General features: G+C 26.9%; 2 protein-coding genes across 2 annotated transcripts; both read left to right on the top strand.

Moving 5' to 3' along the window:
* Positions 1-7,215: 7,215 nt before the first annotated feature.
* Positions 7,216-10,575, top strand: LOC106360351 (S-protein homolog 2-like). Its single transcript, XM_048738660.1, has one exon. It carries the CDS (start codon positions 10,025-10,027, stop codon positions 10,544-10,546), a length of 522 nt encoding a protein of 173 aa, XP_048594617.1. The 5' UTR covers positions 7,216-10,024; the 3' UTR covers positions 10,547-10,575.
* A 2,373-nt stretch (positions 10,576-12,948) lies between these two features.
* On the top strand, positions 12,949-13,896 carry LOC106359602 (outer envelope pore protein 16-2, chloroplastic-like). Its single transcript, XM_048738661.1, has 3 exons — positions 12,949-13,076; positions 13,172-13,223; positions 13,288-13,896. Exons 1-3 carry the CDS (start codon positions 12,954-12,956, stop codon positions 13,365-13,367), a joined length of 255 nt encoding a protein of 84 aa, XP_048594618.1. The 5' UTR covers positions 12,949-12,953; the 3' UTR covers positions 13,368-13,896.
* The last annotated feature ends 3,934 nt before the right edge of the window (positions 13,897-17,830 follow it).

A 17,830-nucleotide genomic window follows, 5' to 3' on the forward strand; every position in this document is an offset into this window, starting at 1 on the left:
TTTTTTAATGATTTTATATATTCTAAATGTAGATAATCTGACAAAAACTTCATATGAAAACATTGAGCGAGAACATTTGGAGAGCATTTGCATCATCTAAATGCTAAAAAATTGTTGATTGTAGATCCCTAATATTAGTCTGATGATTCCTCTCAGTGTCTAGGCTCAGCTTGTTGAAAAAGAAAGATAAGTGGAAATTATAAATAATAATATAAATAAAATATTTGCACTAAATATAACAAAAAGTGTTAAATTTATTTAGAACATAATTTAATTTTATTAAAGTCAAATATTTGTACTACGATAGAAAAAAGAGAATTAAGCATTCTCTTCGAAGATAACCATAAACTATAATAGCAAAAAAATAGATACAATTAATTTTTCATGAGAGAGAGAGAGTGGCATTTATATAAGCTTATTGCAACTTTAATTTATATCTTAAATATATAACCATTTTGGTTTGGATTACCAAAACTTAAAAACCAATTAATATATATATTAGTTGATAGGAGAAACTACCCCAAGTGATTTCCATTACATATATGCGATCTAGTATTTTTTCAACCTTGAAAGTATCACATATTTATGGAAAGACTCTAAATAATTTCCAGAGGAGTGGGTCACGGATGGATTCTCACTCCGGAGATAACCATAAACTATAATAGAAAAAAAATATATATATGATAATTCTTCATGAGAGAGAGAGTACTGTTCTATATTTAGTGACCATATAATATAAAATAAAATAAAATATTTTTATTTAAAATTTATTATATCTTTTAAGAAAATATTTATCTTTTGCAAAAATATATATTCTTGAAAATCTTATGATATTATGTATGACGTTAGTTAACCATATTTTTGCTTTTAAAATATTTATTTATCATCATTTGATTAAAAATTAAAAATATGTGTTAATCTATTAAATTTTCAAATGTCGGTTTGAAACTTTTCAAACTATGGCATATGTATAAAAATGTAGTATTCTATAAAATTGATACAGAATAGAACTTAATTTTTTTTATTAAATTTTGTTTTATTAGTTTATTGAAAAATATATGTCGGTTTGAAAATTTTCAAACTATGGCATATGTATAATAAACATATCTATGTTTTTTCTAATACAATTGCTTGTGATTACATTAGTAGAAATATTATAAGATCAAATGAAATTAGATGGGAAGAAAAAAAGAGATAACAAGGAAGAAAGAGAAAGATAAAGGGTAAATATTGAATAGAGATAGAAATAGTAATATTACATAATACGTAATATGGTTATTAATTGTCAAATTATAATTTATATTTTAAGCATACATATATTCTGTAAATTAATATCAAATAAAAATATGAAATGACCCATATATGAAAACTAATCAATATGAAGATTAGTTTTTAGATATAACCTAATAGGTTTTGAAAACCCTTGTTGGGTTTCTCTCTTCCCTCTTTCCCCTCTAGTATCTTTCACGTAGAAGTTTTGAGAGAAATTCTTGTTTATTCTGATAATCGTTCATATTAGAATTTTGTTTTTTTTTTATGTGATATAGTTTTGATCTTTTGATCGATTGTATATTTTTATGCTTGTTGGATCCTTACTTCGCTTGGAGATTCTGTTTTGTTTTGTTTGAATAATTCTGAAGAGTTTGGATCTTGCCTTCTCAAGCTCCTTTTGAGGTTCTTTAAATCCAGATGAAATGAAATTGATTCTCTTTTGCTGTCTTTCAAGAAAGTGTAAATCTTACTGTTTTGCAGGAGCCGCTGATTTGGCTTTGGAGTCAAGTGAATTGTGAGAAAGATGAATAGAGTATTGATTCAAATCGATTAAGTTGGGTTTGATTTTAGTAGATGGCTTTTCAGGTGAAAACCCTCCTGGCAAAATTATAAACTTCAACTGTTAGAGTTTTATACAGTTCTTAATGTCCCATCAATTTTAGAATCAATCTTCAGGACTGGTTGAAGAAAGGAGCTTCGTTGGTGTTACATGGAGCATATGATTTTCCAACCTCACGGAAGAGGACAAGTTGCTGATGAAGGATGTTTACATCGGAAAGACTTTACGTCGGGATGATTGCAGATCCAATGAGGTGTCCGGTGATACTATCACCGGACGGAGTCCACTTGTTGCGTGATGCCCTTAGAGCATGTTCAATGGTAAAATTCTTAAATGTCTCTTAAGTGGGGTCAGAGAGAGAAAGACAAACAAAAGATGAAGAAGTAGTGGAAGCAACGTCCCTTCCTTTGCTTAAATAAGGTACGTCCCTCCTCTTTTCTTCTTTTTCTTCTTTATTTTAATTGTAATTATGCTTAACAACCCTTCTTTAAGGGACCCCAATAAACCTGCTCTTAGTTTCCTACATGTATTTAATATTGTTTTTGTTTAAACAGGGAAATGGGGTACAAAAATATGATGTAATGGGTCATTGGCTGTTATAATACTTACTTGGCCTTTTCATATAAATGAAACAGTTGGCAAAAAAAAATTTCTAGATACAGTAAAAAATCTATAAATTAATAATGTTTGGACTATAGCATTTTATTAATTTATAGAGTTATTAATTTACAAAAAGTTATATTTGTTAGATTTTTATATTTTAATATATGTTTTAAGAAAATACTTTTTTACTGTAAATACATTAACTAAATTTCGAATGCGACTTTTTAATCTGGATTTTATTATATTATATTTAGTGTATATAAATATGTTTCGTAGAATTTAAATATGGTTTAGATATAATTTTACTAAATATCATCAAAATATATTGAAATATTAAAAAAATATAAAAATACTTTCATTATGAATATAAAAATAATGCAATGGTTTGTTTGTACTTATATAAAACTAATATACATATAGGTTATTAATTTATGATTTTAGAGGGATCAAATATTTATATACGATTTTCTAAAAAAATATTATTTTATTATTGAAAAAATTACCCTAACTAATCTACATATTATAAGAAATAACTAGAGTAGCCCGTCAAATTCGTTATTACTCACATCCCCAAGATTGTATTTGCGAAATGATTTTGCCACATGTCCTTTCTACAATCAATTTTACAAAACAAATATGACATGACTAATAAAATTGATGACATGTCTTATAACTTAATATGACATAGACAATTGCATTTATGTTAATTTATATTTTTGGTAAACTTTTTAAAATATGGTAATAACTCATATATTACATTTAATGTCAATTTATATTTTGGAAATTCTTTAGAATATGGAAATAACTCATAAATCATCATTAAAATAAATATATTCAATTATGACATTATAAATTTCGAAATATAATTTAATTATATATTTTTAATTATACAATTTTATTACTAAAATTTTCAAAAATGTATACAATTTGTTTAGAAAACTATAAACATTTAATCGTAAAATAATTATTTTCTAATATATCTACAAATTTTATAAATATTATTTAATTTTAATTTTTGGTAATTATGCAACTTTTACAAATTTATTTAATATATTTAATTAAAATAAATAGATAGAAAAATCTATCTAAGATTATAATTTCAAATATATACATGCATATTCTTAAATATAATTTTTATGTTTAATTAAATCAAATTTATATTAAAATACTGATACAAAAAAAAGAAAGTTTACAATATTAATAAAATTTTATTTTAAAATATAATTTATATTTATCTGTTAAAAAATATTTTAAATTTTTTACTGCACATGGTGCAGGAAGACACCTAGTTACCTATAAATCATTAACTAATATTATAATTCCCAAAACTATTCTTTTAAAACTTGACTAGGGATTAACCCGGGCTACGCCCGAGATTTTTTATTTTTTTCTAATTTAAGCTGTTAAATCATTTATATTTAGGTTATGATATATATTTATATAAATGTTAAGATGCATGTCATAATTAAAATTTGTTTTTGAATTTTAACACGTTAAATTAACATATTTTTTACTATTTAAATTTTTTTTTAATTTTGTTGGCTATCTAGTTATCATATTTAGCAAAACTATATGTTGAGTGTTGGAATAAATGTTTTAGATATTTAATTAAACTGCAGAGTATTTTTGGATCGACCACATGCTCAACAATCGATTGATCCGTAAAAAGATGGTCGATCTCCTTGGCCAGGTAAGTACAATTTTAGCAAAAATATCTTTGATTTTCAAATATTAAGTATATAACTATTCTTTTGAATATTGTTTATGTAAATATTTTTTGTGATGTTTGAATTTGTGATGTTCGTATATTGATGATATTGATGTTTAACAATTTATTGTTTTCTGGAAATAGAAAATAATGATATATCAAAACGTATATAATACTTGTTAAATGATAGTATAATGTAAATTACATCCATTATTTGAAAATAACCATTTGTTGTTTTTATTTTTTTTTAAATCAGAAATTATTTTTATTTAAAAACATTATTCATATATAATATAATAGTTTAAGTTTGGAAGATTAATCTATATATATAAATTATGTATATTTTTAAAAAAATAATTTAAGATATTATATATTGAGTAACTGAATAAAAGCTGAATTTCTTATCTTGAAAATCAAATATTTATATTTTTGTCTTCACGTTATACTCACCAATCCATTATTGATATTTATATCTCTGTATGTTTTTTTAAAAAACTTAGTTTTAAGTAATAAACGAATTCATCACCTATAATGTTCTGTAAACTATATTTGAAAACTCTCTAAAATTATATTTTAAGCTTAATATTACAATTATTTAATTTAATTTATTTTAAGCATAATATATGCTAAACCAACTTAAATTATATTTACAATATGATCATCCTAAACCAGTTAATAAACCAAAAACAATACTAAACCAACATGAACCAATACCTGATTCGGCGAGGAAGGAAGTGTTTCGGGATAAACGCTTAAATGAATGTTAACAATATAATTATAGATTAGATTACTTTAAATCTGTAAGAATACTTTTGAGTCTATGAAAAGCAATTCAATTCTCATGAATAAGTTTGGCTTTTGGAAGTTGCGGGTTTTCCAACAATGAATCCACCTAATAAAAAGTTTGTTGTTATAAGAAATCACTTTCAAGGTCATTAAAGGTTTTTGGGACGGCAAGAGTTGATGGTGGAACCATTTTTTTGCTCGAGTGATTTGAAGCTTTCCTTGATAGTGTGAGGTTGATGTTGATGGAATAATGAGTTTTATAGGAACTTTCTTGATGTAAAACTATACATTTTTTTTTGTTTAATGTGGTATTTCCATTTTTATATAATTTACTACCATTTTAAGATAGATGTACATTTTAAGATAGATGCTTAAATCTTAATGTATTTTTTCTATTTTTTAAAATGTTTATTTCCATTTCTTATATGTTTTTTACGTAATATCTATATTTTATATTTTAAAATATATATTTAAATCTTAATGTACTTTTTCCATTTTTTCAAATTGTGTATTTACTTATATTATATATTTTACATTTTAAGATAGATGTTTAATGCTTAATGAACTTTTTCCATTCTTTTAAAAAAGTTGTGTATTTACTTATTATTATATAGATAATTCATATATTATATATTTAATGCTTAATGTTTATTTCCATTTCATGACTTTTTATTTACTTAATATCTCTATTTTAAATTTTAAGATAGATGTTTAAATCCTAATGTACGTTTTCCTTTTTTTTTAAATTGTATATTTCCATTTGTGATACTTTCTATTTACGTAATATCTATATTTTAAATTTTAAGATATATTTTTAAATCTTAATGTAAATTTCCATTTTTTAAATTGGGTATTTACTTATATTATATATTTACTTATGATTTATTTTTCTTTATATTGTGTATTTCTATTTCTTATACTTTCTATTTACTAATAATTTTATATTTTAAGATAGATTTACATTTTAAGATAGATATTTAAATACTAATGTACTTTTTCCATTTTTTTAAATTGTGTATTTCTTTTTCTTATACTTTCTATTTGGGTAATATCTATATTTTACATTTTAAGATAGATGTTTAAATCTTAATATACTTTTTCCATTGTTTTTAAGTTGTGTATTTCTTTTTCTTATACTTTATATTTACTTAATATCTATATTTTACATTTTAAGATAGATGTTTAATATTTAATGTACTCTTTCCATTTTTTTAAAAATTGTGCACTTACTTATTATTGTATATATTATTCGTATATTTATATATTTATAATATTTACTTATTATTTATTTTTCTATATATTGAGTATTTCTCTTTCTTATACTTTATATTTAGTTAATATCGATATTTTATATTTTAAGATAGATGTTTAAATCTTAATGTATTTTTCCATTTTTAATGTAAAACGGCAATGTTTAATAGAACAACTTGAACAAATAGTCAAATAGTTATATTTATGTTTTTTTCTTTTTTATATAAAATGGTAATGTTACATTATGAAGATAAGCCATTTTTTTTAGTGAAAATTGTAATCTTACATATGTTTAATGTAGTTTTTCCATTTTTTTTATGTTGTATGTTTACATATTATTGTTATTTTTAAATGTAAAATGGTAATCTTACATATGCTTAATGTAGTATTTCCATTTTTTATGTTGTATGTTTACATATTATTTATTATTTTCTAAATTATATATATAATGTTTTTTTTTACAAAATAGTAATGTTACATTATGGAGATAAACCGTCTTTTCTTTAGTGAAAAATGGTAATCTTACATATGTTTAATGTAGTTTTTCCATTTTTATGTTGTATGTTTACATATTATTTTTTTAAATAAAAATGTAAAATGGTAATCTTACATATGTTTAATGTAGTATTTCCATTTTTTATGTTGTATTTTTACATATATTTATTATTTTCAAAATTATATATAATGTTTTTTGTTTTTTTTTATAAAACGGTATTATTACATTATGAAGATAAGCCGTCTTTTTTTAAGTGAAAGATGGTAATCTTACATATTTTTAATATAGTTTTTCTATTTTTATGCTGTATGTTTACATATTATTTATAATTTTTGAAAATTGGTAATATTAAAATGTAAAACTATATTTTATGCCACGTGTCATCTTTCGGGAGAAGTTTTTTTGCTGATGTGGACGCTCTATGGAGCTTCAAAAGGTCCATTTTATTAGTATAGATTAGTAATATTAAAATGTAATGTCACGTGTCATCTTTAGGGAGAAGTTTTTTTCGCTGATGTGGACGCTCTATGGAGTCTCAAAAGGTCCCTTTTATTAGTAAGGATTTAAATTTAGACGCTACAAAAAAAATTGGAAAATAATAATGAATAATTATTTACTTTTCTAATTTACTTTATTAAAATGAAATTTATTTATGAGTAAATCCTTTTAAAATTAGGAAATTTGATGTATCAATCTTACCTTTTTTCCGTTGTCATATGACTTTATTTTCAAAGTGAGGTTGCAGACAAAGTTTTGGATATTGTGCGACTTTGTCGAAGTGAGTAAGGATTCGAATTTGACCTTTCTTCCTCTATCCATCATAATTCTTATTATTCTTCTCTTCCATAAACTTATGTTATTCATGTTATTCTCATTATCTTTCAATAATGAACGCGTCTAATAATGAAACCAGTCTCTGTTTTTTGTGCTTTTTGTTTTTGGTTAGTGTTGTTTTATTAACTTGTCATAGTCTTTACTGAAGGTTGGATAATTGCTTGATATAGTCTTTATATAAGCTTATTATTCATTTTTTATACAGGATGTCGATTCAAAAAAATGTGGATTTAGGATTCCTGTTGCGGTTGTATTCAGTTGGTTGTGAGCCTAAATCGAAGAAAAGTATCAATCACCATAATAAAATGAAGTTTCTTGAAGATGTAAAAAGTTCTGTTGGAGAAGAAGTGTGGGACATTGTTTGTGCTTCTCCTCTCGGAGTAATTATACGGTTCGTAGAAAATAAATTCACTTGGTCGTCTAAGATTGTCAAGCATCTTCTTGTGAACCAACTTGCTTGCAAGAAAAATCAGGAAATGTGGTGCTTGTCTTTCTATATCATCAATACCTACCACTTTTCATGTATCATCACTACCTCTATCAAGAGTACCACTTTTTTCTTCATATTCACAAGTTTTCTTTTGATCGGTACTCATTTCCTCAACTACGTACCTGTAAAATAAATGTCTATGGCGTATTAGCTAATCTATGAATAACATTTCAATATAATATAAATCTGCCGACTGAGATCTAGTCTACCAAAACATGTGATATCTAGTCTACCAAAACATGTAGAGATCAGGAAAGTCAAGGACAAAATACAAGTCTACAAAAATAACATGTAAAGTCTGCTATACACGTGTGGACTTAATACAAATCCACCAATTATTAGCAAACAGTAATCTAGTATGTCAAATAGACAACAAAATAATCTACGGATTATGAATGTCATGTCTGTAGAAACATGTAGTCAATATGTAAGTCTACCAAATTCACACATAAAGTCTGCTATACACATTTAGATCTTTTGCTTATCTACCGATTATAAGAAGATACAAACTAACGTACAGGTTTCGAATGTCATGTATGTAGAAACATGTAGTCATTACGTAAGTCTACCTATTATGAGCAGACAACAAACTAATCAACAGGTTTCAAATTTCAAATTTGTAAAATCATGTAGACACTATGTAGCTATCGCACAAGTCTATCAAATTCAGATGTAAGTCTGCTATACATGTGTAGACTATATGATAATCTACCTATTATGAGCAGGCAACAAAATAATATACAAGTTTCGCAAACCAAATATATGTCTACCGATTTCTAGTTTACCATGAACGTCTACTGGTTCAAAGTTTCTAGTCTACCAAAATTTGACAGACGTTATGTTCATTTTTATCTTCTGCATATATAAAGCCGTTTCAGTTATCTTGATTTTTTGTAGAAATTCAATCCTGAAATTCCTTTTGAATGCTTTTTTAAAGTAAATAGATCTCCAAAAAGGTTAGCAATATTAAAAAAACAAAACATAGAACAGTGTTCTCTATGAATGATTATTATAAATTTTAGCACTGATATAATAATGGCTATAGAATTGTACTAACCTCACGTTAATGTATAAACTTTTGCTTTGGTGAAAAAAATGTTTTAGTATAAAAAGATGTTTTAATAAGATGAATGTGTAACAATAGTGATTTTTCAAAAATGTTTTTCTTTTTTGGCCAGATTCGTTTTCCTCTTCTGTAAAAAGCAATCAATGTTGTTTTAATGTTATAATCATCTTTAATATTATTTCCATTTAATTAAATTCGAATTTTTTTAATTTATTTAAAGAAATTAATTATTCTTTTAATTTATATGGTAAAATCAAAAAATTAAATTATGCGCTTAAGGGTAATATAGTAAAAGTGTCTTCAGAAAATCTTTATAATTAATTTAGCTATTTTCTATATTTTTTTGATGATCCTTGGATGCCTTCGAGAAAAATCCGACTAGCGCCTAATTACCGTCCACCGGAGCTGAGCCGGGGAGCCCACCGAAAGCATCCAGAAGGACCGTCTTTTTCACCTATTATAATCGACGGTGGCCGGAACTCGAACCTAGGTAGGAAAACTCACTACCGTGAATCCTTTACCACCAGGGACAAGCGTCCAGTTATTTTTTTCTATATTTTTTAAGTTATTGTAGCAAATATTCCTTTATTATTTTATCGGTTTATGTCATACTTTGAACCAATCCAATTTGAGACCTGAGAAATTTATTAATTTACTGAATATTAATTTATAGAATATTAATTCTATAACTCAAAAAGAGTCAATCTAAAATGTTAACTAACTAACGTTCATTGACTATGACCATATACGTTAATTTAAGAAAAATCTAAAATGTTAATTAACTAACGTTCCTTGACTAAAAAATTTGACCATATACGTTTTTTTTTTCAATGACCATGTACGTTAATTTAAGAAAAATAATATTCGTATAATATATTTACGGAAAGAAATTAAAATGATCGTTGACTCTATGTCATAATACATTAGCATTATTTTATATGTAACTCATCACAAACTTCATGTTGTTAGCTACACTCTCCTATACCACCCAAATGGATATTCCAAAACGACACCTATCCTTATTCATATTGATTATTTTCATAACTACATATTCGTCAAATGCCGGCACAAACAACAACATTCCAGTTCCATATGGTCCATCACCACCAACATATGCGTCGTCTAGTCCTTATGCAAAAAAAACTGTAGAAATCATCAACGATATTGGTAGTATAGTCTCGTATCATTGTAAATCAAAGGACGATGATTTTGGTGTCAGAAGTTTGCAAGTGGATAGCTCGTGGTCGTTTAGTTTCGGGCGTCAGATATTTGGAAGGTCATTATTTTTCTGTTATTTTGTGTTGCCAAAGATTGGAAGCTATTGGTTCGACATATATAAAGAGCCCCGAGATAGTTCCGGCGAATTCTGGTGCAATAATTGTGTGTGGAAGATAAGACCGCTCGGACCTTGTAGGTTTAACAAGATAACTCATGAGTTTGATCTTTGTTATCCATGGAATAAAAATAAGTCCTTGTATTGACAAATTAAAGACATAGCCGAGATAAATGTAATGCGTTTGTTTTGTCTATGGCTCGCGAGCTTCAAACATAATATAAAATAAACCACTATTTTGTTATTTCAGTTTTTTTTTTATATATTGATAATTGTTCATAGCCGGGATCTCACTACTATATGATGCTTTTATATGGACTCGGTACAAAAACGATAGCTGGGACTAGGCATGGGCGTTTTTACCCTAACCGCACTCCCTACCCTAACGCAAACAGAAACAACCGGAACCCGATCCGCAGTGCTGGTTCTGAGATATTTCGGGTCCTTTACAAAACAAAATATATAAGCTCTAAATAATAAATAAAATTAATTTAGATTAAAATTAAATTTACAACTACCCTTGGAACAAATATATTTCTAGTTTGAAAAGCTAACTATTTATTTTCTTTATATACATAAAGAAAAAATATTCAAAATTTTATTGTTAGAGGTTTGAAATACTTTTTGGAATCTTATTTACATTTTCCGCTATTAACCAAAGAATGGCCTTAAAAACTACAAAAAATTGTAGGCCCCATACGGATGATTCTCACGTATGGGCTCAACACTGGTCTGTTGATTCGAACCGTTATACAAGAATATTCGAACATGACTATAGTTTGGTATTTTGGGATTTGAGTTGCCCGAACAAACCAAAATTCGAACTAAGATCTGAAATATCCAAATTAGTTAAATATATTAATGTTTTTATATATGTTAATGTTAACGTAATTTAGAGTATTTTAAAGATTTTTTTGCAATTTGTTTTATTTGTTATTTTGAATAATTTTAGTTAGTTTATATAGTGTAACTAGTTTTAAATTAGATTTGTGAATGTGTAAGCACTGTAGCCAAGTGGTTAATGTTAAAAAAACTCTTCCACCAGGTTTAGGTTTCTATTCATAGAAGATGCAATTGTTTTGCAGTTTATAGGATGCAAGACTTTTCAGAGGTTATAGTATGCTGCTGCAGGTAGGCGCTCATTGTGATCGTGTGCTGAGGAGAGAGCATGTCCATCGGGACGTACATGCATAATCGTTCGTGGATCCAAGTGTTATGGGGAGAACTACATCATGGAATATTGTCCGAAAAGTTGTTCATCGATATCACATATGTTGCAGGTAGCTTATCATCGTATCTAATAGAAATATAGATTATATGATGTTGTAATGGATTCGACCAATGTTAAAAATAATTAGCATTGTTAATAATTTATATATTTTGAGTATTTTTGTCAATTTTTTTAACTTTTTTTTTTTTTTTTTTTTGAAAATTTCAGACATTGGTTATGTGAGAACCACACCCATAAAGAACCCAATGGAAGCCAAACCGATAATTAGTAAAATTTGAAGATAACTTATATGCGCATAGTTGTTGACGAAAGTTGAAAAATTATCCAGTGCTGATGCTCTTATATCCTGCATCATTATCATCAAAAAGCCAAAAAGCTCACTATATAACTCGATGATTAAAAATAAGGAACAGTTTGGTTTAGCCAGAAAAAACTCTTATCTGAATGCGTGTGAGAAGGAAAAAGAGAATGCAGGTTGGGTGGAGACTTTCTTGGAGTGGGATCATCCCAGTGCCGGATTCCCTAGTTGGTTGTTCCGGTATATTGCATTCCTTCTTTTTTTTGTGGGGTCTGAAGTTCAACTTGGTGGTGCCTCCATTTCAGCCCGTTCTCTTGCTCGGAAGATGTGACTCGTCTCTTCCCCCAACGTACCGGTTTTGTGTTGAGGAATGCTCGGAATAGGTTCTTGATTGCAGAAGAAACCGATCTATAGCTACTTAGGTTAGAAGTCCAACTAGAAGAATTGTGTAGTTTTGTAGGCTCGAGAAGTAACGGCAATGCGGGTTAGTCTATGTTAATTCCATCTTCATGAGCTAGTTCTCCTCTAGTAAAGAACGTTATTGGTTCCAAGTATATCCCGGAATGCACAGTTTATGTTTGTGTAACGAAAACTTAATGTCCCAAGGTAGAAACCGGTTCTCCAATGGATGATTGTACTCGATTCAGAATCCGGGTTTCGGATTTTATTAATTTACTAATATATAAATTTTTTTTTTTAAAAGAGTGCCGACTGCATGGTTAATGAGAAAGATCTGCAAACGGGAGTGAACGAAAAGAAAACGGTTTATAACTCTAGGCCCAGTGGGTGGGATTTTTTTTATCTATAGTTTGAAGTTAGTCTTTAGCATAAAAAATTTACGTTGGGAAGGAAAGCGGTGAACAGTTCAAAGGTCAGAATCCAACACTTGTGGAGAAGCAGAACACGTGTCAAGGGAGTGGCAAAGCTCTCTCTGTTCTGTTCCACAAACTTCTCTTTGCTTGTTGTGAAGAGAGAAGTATTAACAAATAAGCAAAGAAAGATAAGTGATAGAGAGAAGAAACAAAAATGGACAAGAGTGGAGGAAGAAAGGTAATGGATGAGATAAGGAGCTTTGAGAAGGCAAGTTTGTTTGATCTTGGCCATCCTCTTCTCAACCGCATCGCTGACTCTTTCGTCAAAGCCGCCGGTGTAAGTTTTATAATATTTCATCTATGTGTAAATATATATAGATATAAGATGGCATATTTGTATTAACAAAGCTTAAACTGGGTTTAATTATGAAGGTCGGAGCTTTACAAGCTGTGTCTAGGGAAGCTTACTTCACGGTGGTTGATGGTAAAATCTCCACATTAAAAATATACAAGTTAATAGAAACTTTATATTTTGATTATGAATCTAGGGGCAGGATTTGAGGCAAGCAACATGGGTCCACCTTCTGAGAATGCTGGCAGCAAGAAACATAGGTTTCCTAATCTTTAGAGGTTCGTTCACGATATTTATATTGTTTGATTTGTTTAAAATTTGCTGTGTTTGTAAACTATGATTACCGTTATGTTGATAGAATTTGTTGTTGCATTTTCAGGGGAAAGCAGCAAATCACTGGATGCATTGGTGAGTTTAATTACAAAATGAACACTAATGTTTCGTATATTTATTTATGTCCAATATCCGTCCGCACGTGTATGCGTGTTAATGTGTTTGTGTGTTGAGCGAATGCAAGAGATAAAATATGATCCTAAGCTTGTGTTTTAGACTTAGTTAACTAAGTTTGGTCTTGCAATAACGTCTAAATTGGTTGGTCTTTAGGTGAAGAACACAGGAAAAGAATCTCTCCAGTGGGGTGAGTTATTACATATATTTATGTTAAATTAACCGTTTTGCCTTTAACAGAGATTACTAGGATAAGACCCGCGCCTTGCGCGGGATTAAGTTATTATTTTTATTATATTTTTGAGAATGAAACAATAGTTTGGCTTCATTTGGATTACAGGTGTTCAATCCGGATATCGGGTTGGTTCGGTTCGGTTCGGTTTTTTCGGTATTTGGTTAGTAAAATATAACTACTATTCTAAATCCATATTTATTTTGACTTTAGTCTTTCACATACTTTTGAAAGATTTCAACTGGACGACTAAATTGATCAGCCAATCTTGTTGCTTTAAATCATTAGTGTATATATATATATATATATATATATATTATTTAGTTTGAATATTTATTAAATAAAAATTCATATGCGTTATATTTTATGATCATTTGTAACTTATTATAACAAAAAAATAATCTATTGATCACAAAATTTTCAGAGTGGGAATATTCAAATTTCTAATAATATATAGACGTTTTGAAAAATTCAAATATAACATATAAGAAAAAATAAAAATGTTTTTATTATATATTTAATGTGATTTTTTAATAACTTTCAATAATATAAAATTAAAAAAAAAGAACTAAGATACCAAAATTGTTCTCAAATATTTATTATTCATAATAATTAATTTTCATATATACGTTAATCATATTAGGTAATTTCGTAGCTTCTAATTAAGGAAAGTGCAAAAAAAAGTTTGGTAGATTATTTATCAATTCGATAGTTAGTTTAATAAAAAATATAATGTAAGTCAAGATGGACCAACCTATTTTTCTAAGAATAGTATATTTTATATAGTCATTTATTATATGAGAATTTTTAATCATACAGTTCTATGATCATTCATATCATTTTATAACTGAATATTTAAATCATCGATAACAAAATTTTCAATGTGAAATCTTTAATAAGTTTATAAATTATAAATGTTTTTGAAAATTCATTGAAAGTTTTAATATTAAAATATTTATGTAATCTTATGGTATATAGTATAATCTATATATATATATATGTTTTATTATTAAATGATATTTTTTTACTCATATGGTTTTAAAATAATGTGTATCTTCTTATAATATTAAATAAAAGTTCATATTAATACAATTTTATGATCATTTGTAACTTATTATGACAAAAAAAATAATCTATTGATCACAAAATTTTCAGAGTGGGGATCTTCAAATTTCTAATAATTTATAGACGTTTTGAAAAATTCAAAATATAACATATAAGAAAAATTTTAAATGTTTTTATTATATATTTAATGTGATTTTTAAATATATTTTAATAATATAAAATTAAAAAAAGAACTAAGAAACAAAAATTGTTATCAAATATTTATTATTCATTATAATTAATTTTCACATATACGTTAATCATATTAGGTAATTTCGTAGCTTTTATTTAAGGAAAGTGCAAAACATTTTTTGGTACGTTATTTATCAATTCGATAGTTAGTTTAATAAAAAGTGTAATATAAGTTAAGATGGACCAACCTATTTTTCTAGGAATAGTATATTTTGTATAGTTATTTATTAAATAGGAATTTATAATCATACGGTTCTATGATCGTTCATATCGTTTTATAACAAAATATTTAAATCATCGATAACAAAATTTTCAATCTGAAATCTTTAATAAGTTTATAATTTATAAATGTTCTTGAAAATTCATTGAAAGTTTTAATATTAAAATATTTATGTAATCTTATGGTATATAGTGTTTAATATATATATATATATATATATATATTTATTTTATTATTAAATGATATTTTTTGCTCATATGGTTTTAAAATCATGTGTATCTTCTTATAATAAAAATGTTAAACTATTGATCATTAATTTTTAACATAATAATTTTAATAGTTTTAGTCATTTATTGTCGTTTTTAAAAATTCAAAATATAACATATACGAAAAAATCTAAATTTTATTTTTATAGTTAATTTGATTGTTTAATTTATTTTAATAATATAAAATTAAACAAAAAGTGATGGAGGAGATATACATTGTTATCAAATCTTTATTATTAAAATCATTAATTGTCATATATATATTAGTCATTTATGGTAATTCCGTAGGTTTTATTTAAGGAAAGAAAATATCATATCATATCATTATATCATATAGTTTGACCAACTTATGTATCTAACAACATATAAAAATCGAATGTGGACCTACTTATTTTTCAATTGAATGTAATTGACTACCTAATTGAGTGCCACCTATGCATTGGGGCCTCTTTTAATTAATACAAAATTGAGGTTACATCTTTTCAAATGTTCCTCAATTAATATATAAGGGATTTGTTTAAGACACCGGATATTGATTGATTTGATATGGTAAGACAGGGCTTGCAGCTGGATTATACTCGGGTATAACTTATGGTATGAAGGAGGCTCGTGGAGGAGCTCATGATTGGGTGAGTCTAATCACCATTGTCTTTAAAAAATATAATTTTGCTGCCATCAATGTCTTGGTAATGTGACGTCTTTTAATAAATAAATAAATAAATATATATATATATATATATATATATATATATATATATATTGCAGAGGAATAGCGCGGTGGCTGGAGCATTAACAGGAGGGGCGATGGCTATGACGCCCTCGGAGAGTACAAGCCATGAGCAAGTGGTTCAGTCTGCTCTTACCGGAGCAGCCATTTCCACAGCTGCTAATCTCCTTTCCAGCGTTTTCTAGATGATCTCATCAGAAGTCTTGTTATTTGTGTTAGTTTTAGCATAAACATGTGTCTTTCTATAAAACTTTTCTACGGATCGGTCAAGACTAGGCTCCCTGAAGCCTGATATCAGATTTTCTTCCGTTTGAATTTTTTTTGCTTGAACTGCTTAAAGAAAATTAGTACATCTTTTTGGCATATAAGAGAATAAACGTTATCCTATCTGGATAAAAATGCGGGTCCTGTGGACCCAGACAAGAAAATGTCATATAACTTTCACCCGTGAGGTTGCGTCAGACGTTTCTTCGGAAGTATTTGCTCGTTTATCTACAAAAACCAATATCAAATAGGATACAAAATAAAGTTTGACCATCTCCAAAATACATAGTTATTTTCACTCTAAAATAGAGAAACTCTATAATAAATGTGAGATATGCTTTAATGTATTTCTCTGAAATAACAATTTCTAAATGTAGAGTAAAAAATAGAAAAATGTTATTTCAAATAGATATCTCTATTATAAAGAAAGAAATAGAGGTGGGTTAGAGCAATTTCATCTCTAAATACTATTATAGAAGTGGAAATAGCAATAGGTTAGAGATGTTTTTGAATGTTAAATTTTTTTTTTTGGAATTAAAAAAGAAAAAGAAAAAAAGAAATGAATTTCTCATTGATTAGAGACATCTCTACACATTAATTTAAATGAACAAACTCTCAGAAATATCACGATTCTACTTTTTTTCTAATCAAAATCACAAACCTTTTAAAAACGTTTACAGATAGAGTGCTCAACGGTTAATGAGTTTGTCAGACCAATGCAAAATATATTTAGACGTCCACTAGTTTGAATTTAAAATGTCTTTTAGTTTAAATCAAAGGCTTATTTGCCAAATAACCAAAAAAAAATGAAAAATTAGATTTTAGGAGAGAGAGTAGAGAGATAGGAAGAGAAAGTAAGAGAGAGGGGAGAATTTTGGTTAGTTAGTGTATTTATGTTTTTTTCATGTATATAGGGTGCAATTTCCCTTAAATCAAAAAGTCACTAACCTTTCGTTCAAAATGTCCTTGAACTTGTCTCAAGAAACATGCTGTAGCTCTCAATTTAGGTTTTTAATTGCGAGCTAGTCAGGTATGTAGTTGAAAGTTTAGAAGCAAAATCATAAAACAAGAGAAGAAATTTTATGTGCTGTGACCAAATTATTTTCTTTTAATAAAAAAATATCAGGAAGTTCTAGACCGGTAAAATACAATATTAGTTTGTTAAAATAGTATTCGCTCATATAAATTTTAGGTTTTATTTTGGATGATTTTCTAAAAAAAGTTATAAAAACAATTGTATAATTCTAAAAATATTATAGTGTGTAATTGGATAAGATAGAATCATTT

The sequence above is a fragment of the Brassica napus genome, chromosome A8, assembly GCF_020379485.1.
Source record: "Brassica napus cultivar Da-Ae chromosome A8, Da-Ae, whole genome shotgun sequence".
NCBI classification, from domain to species: domain Eukaryota; kingdom Viridiplantae; phylum Streptophyta; class Magnoliopsida; order Brassicales; family Brassicaceae; genus Brassica; species Brassica napus.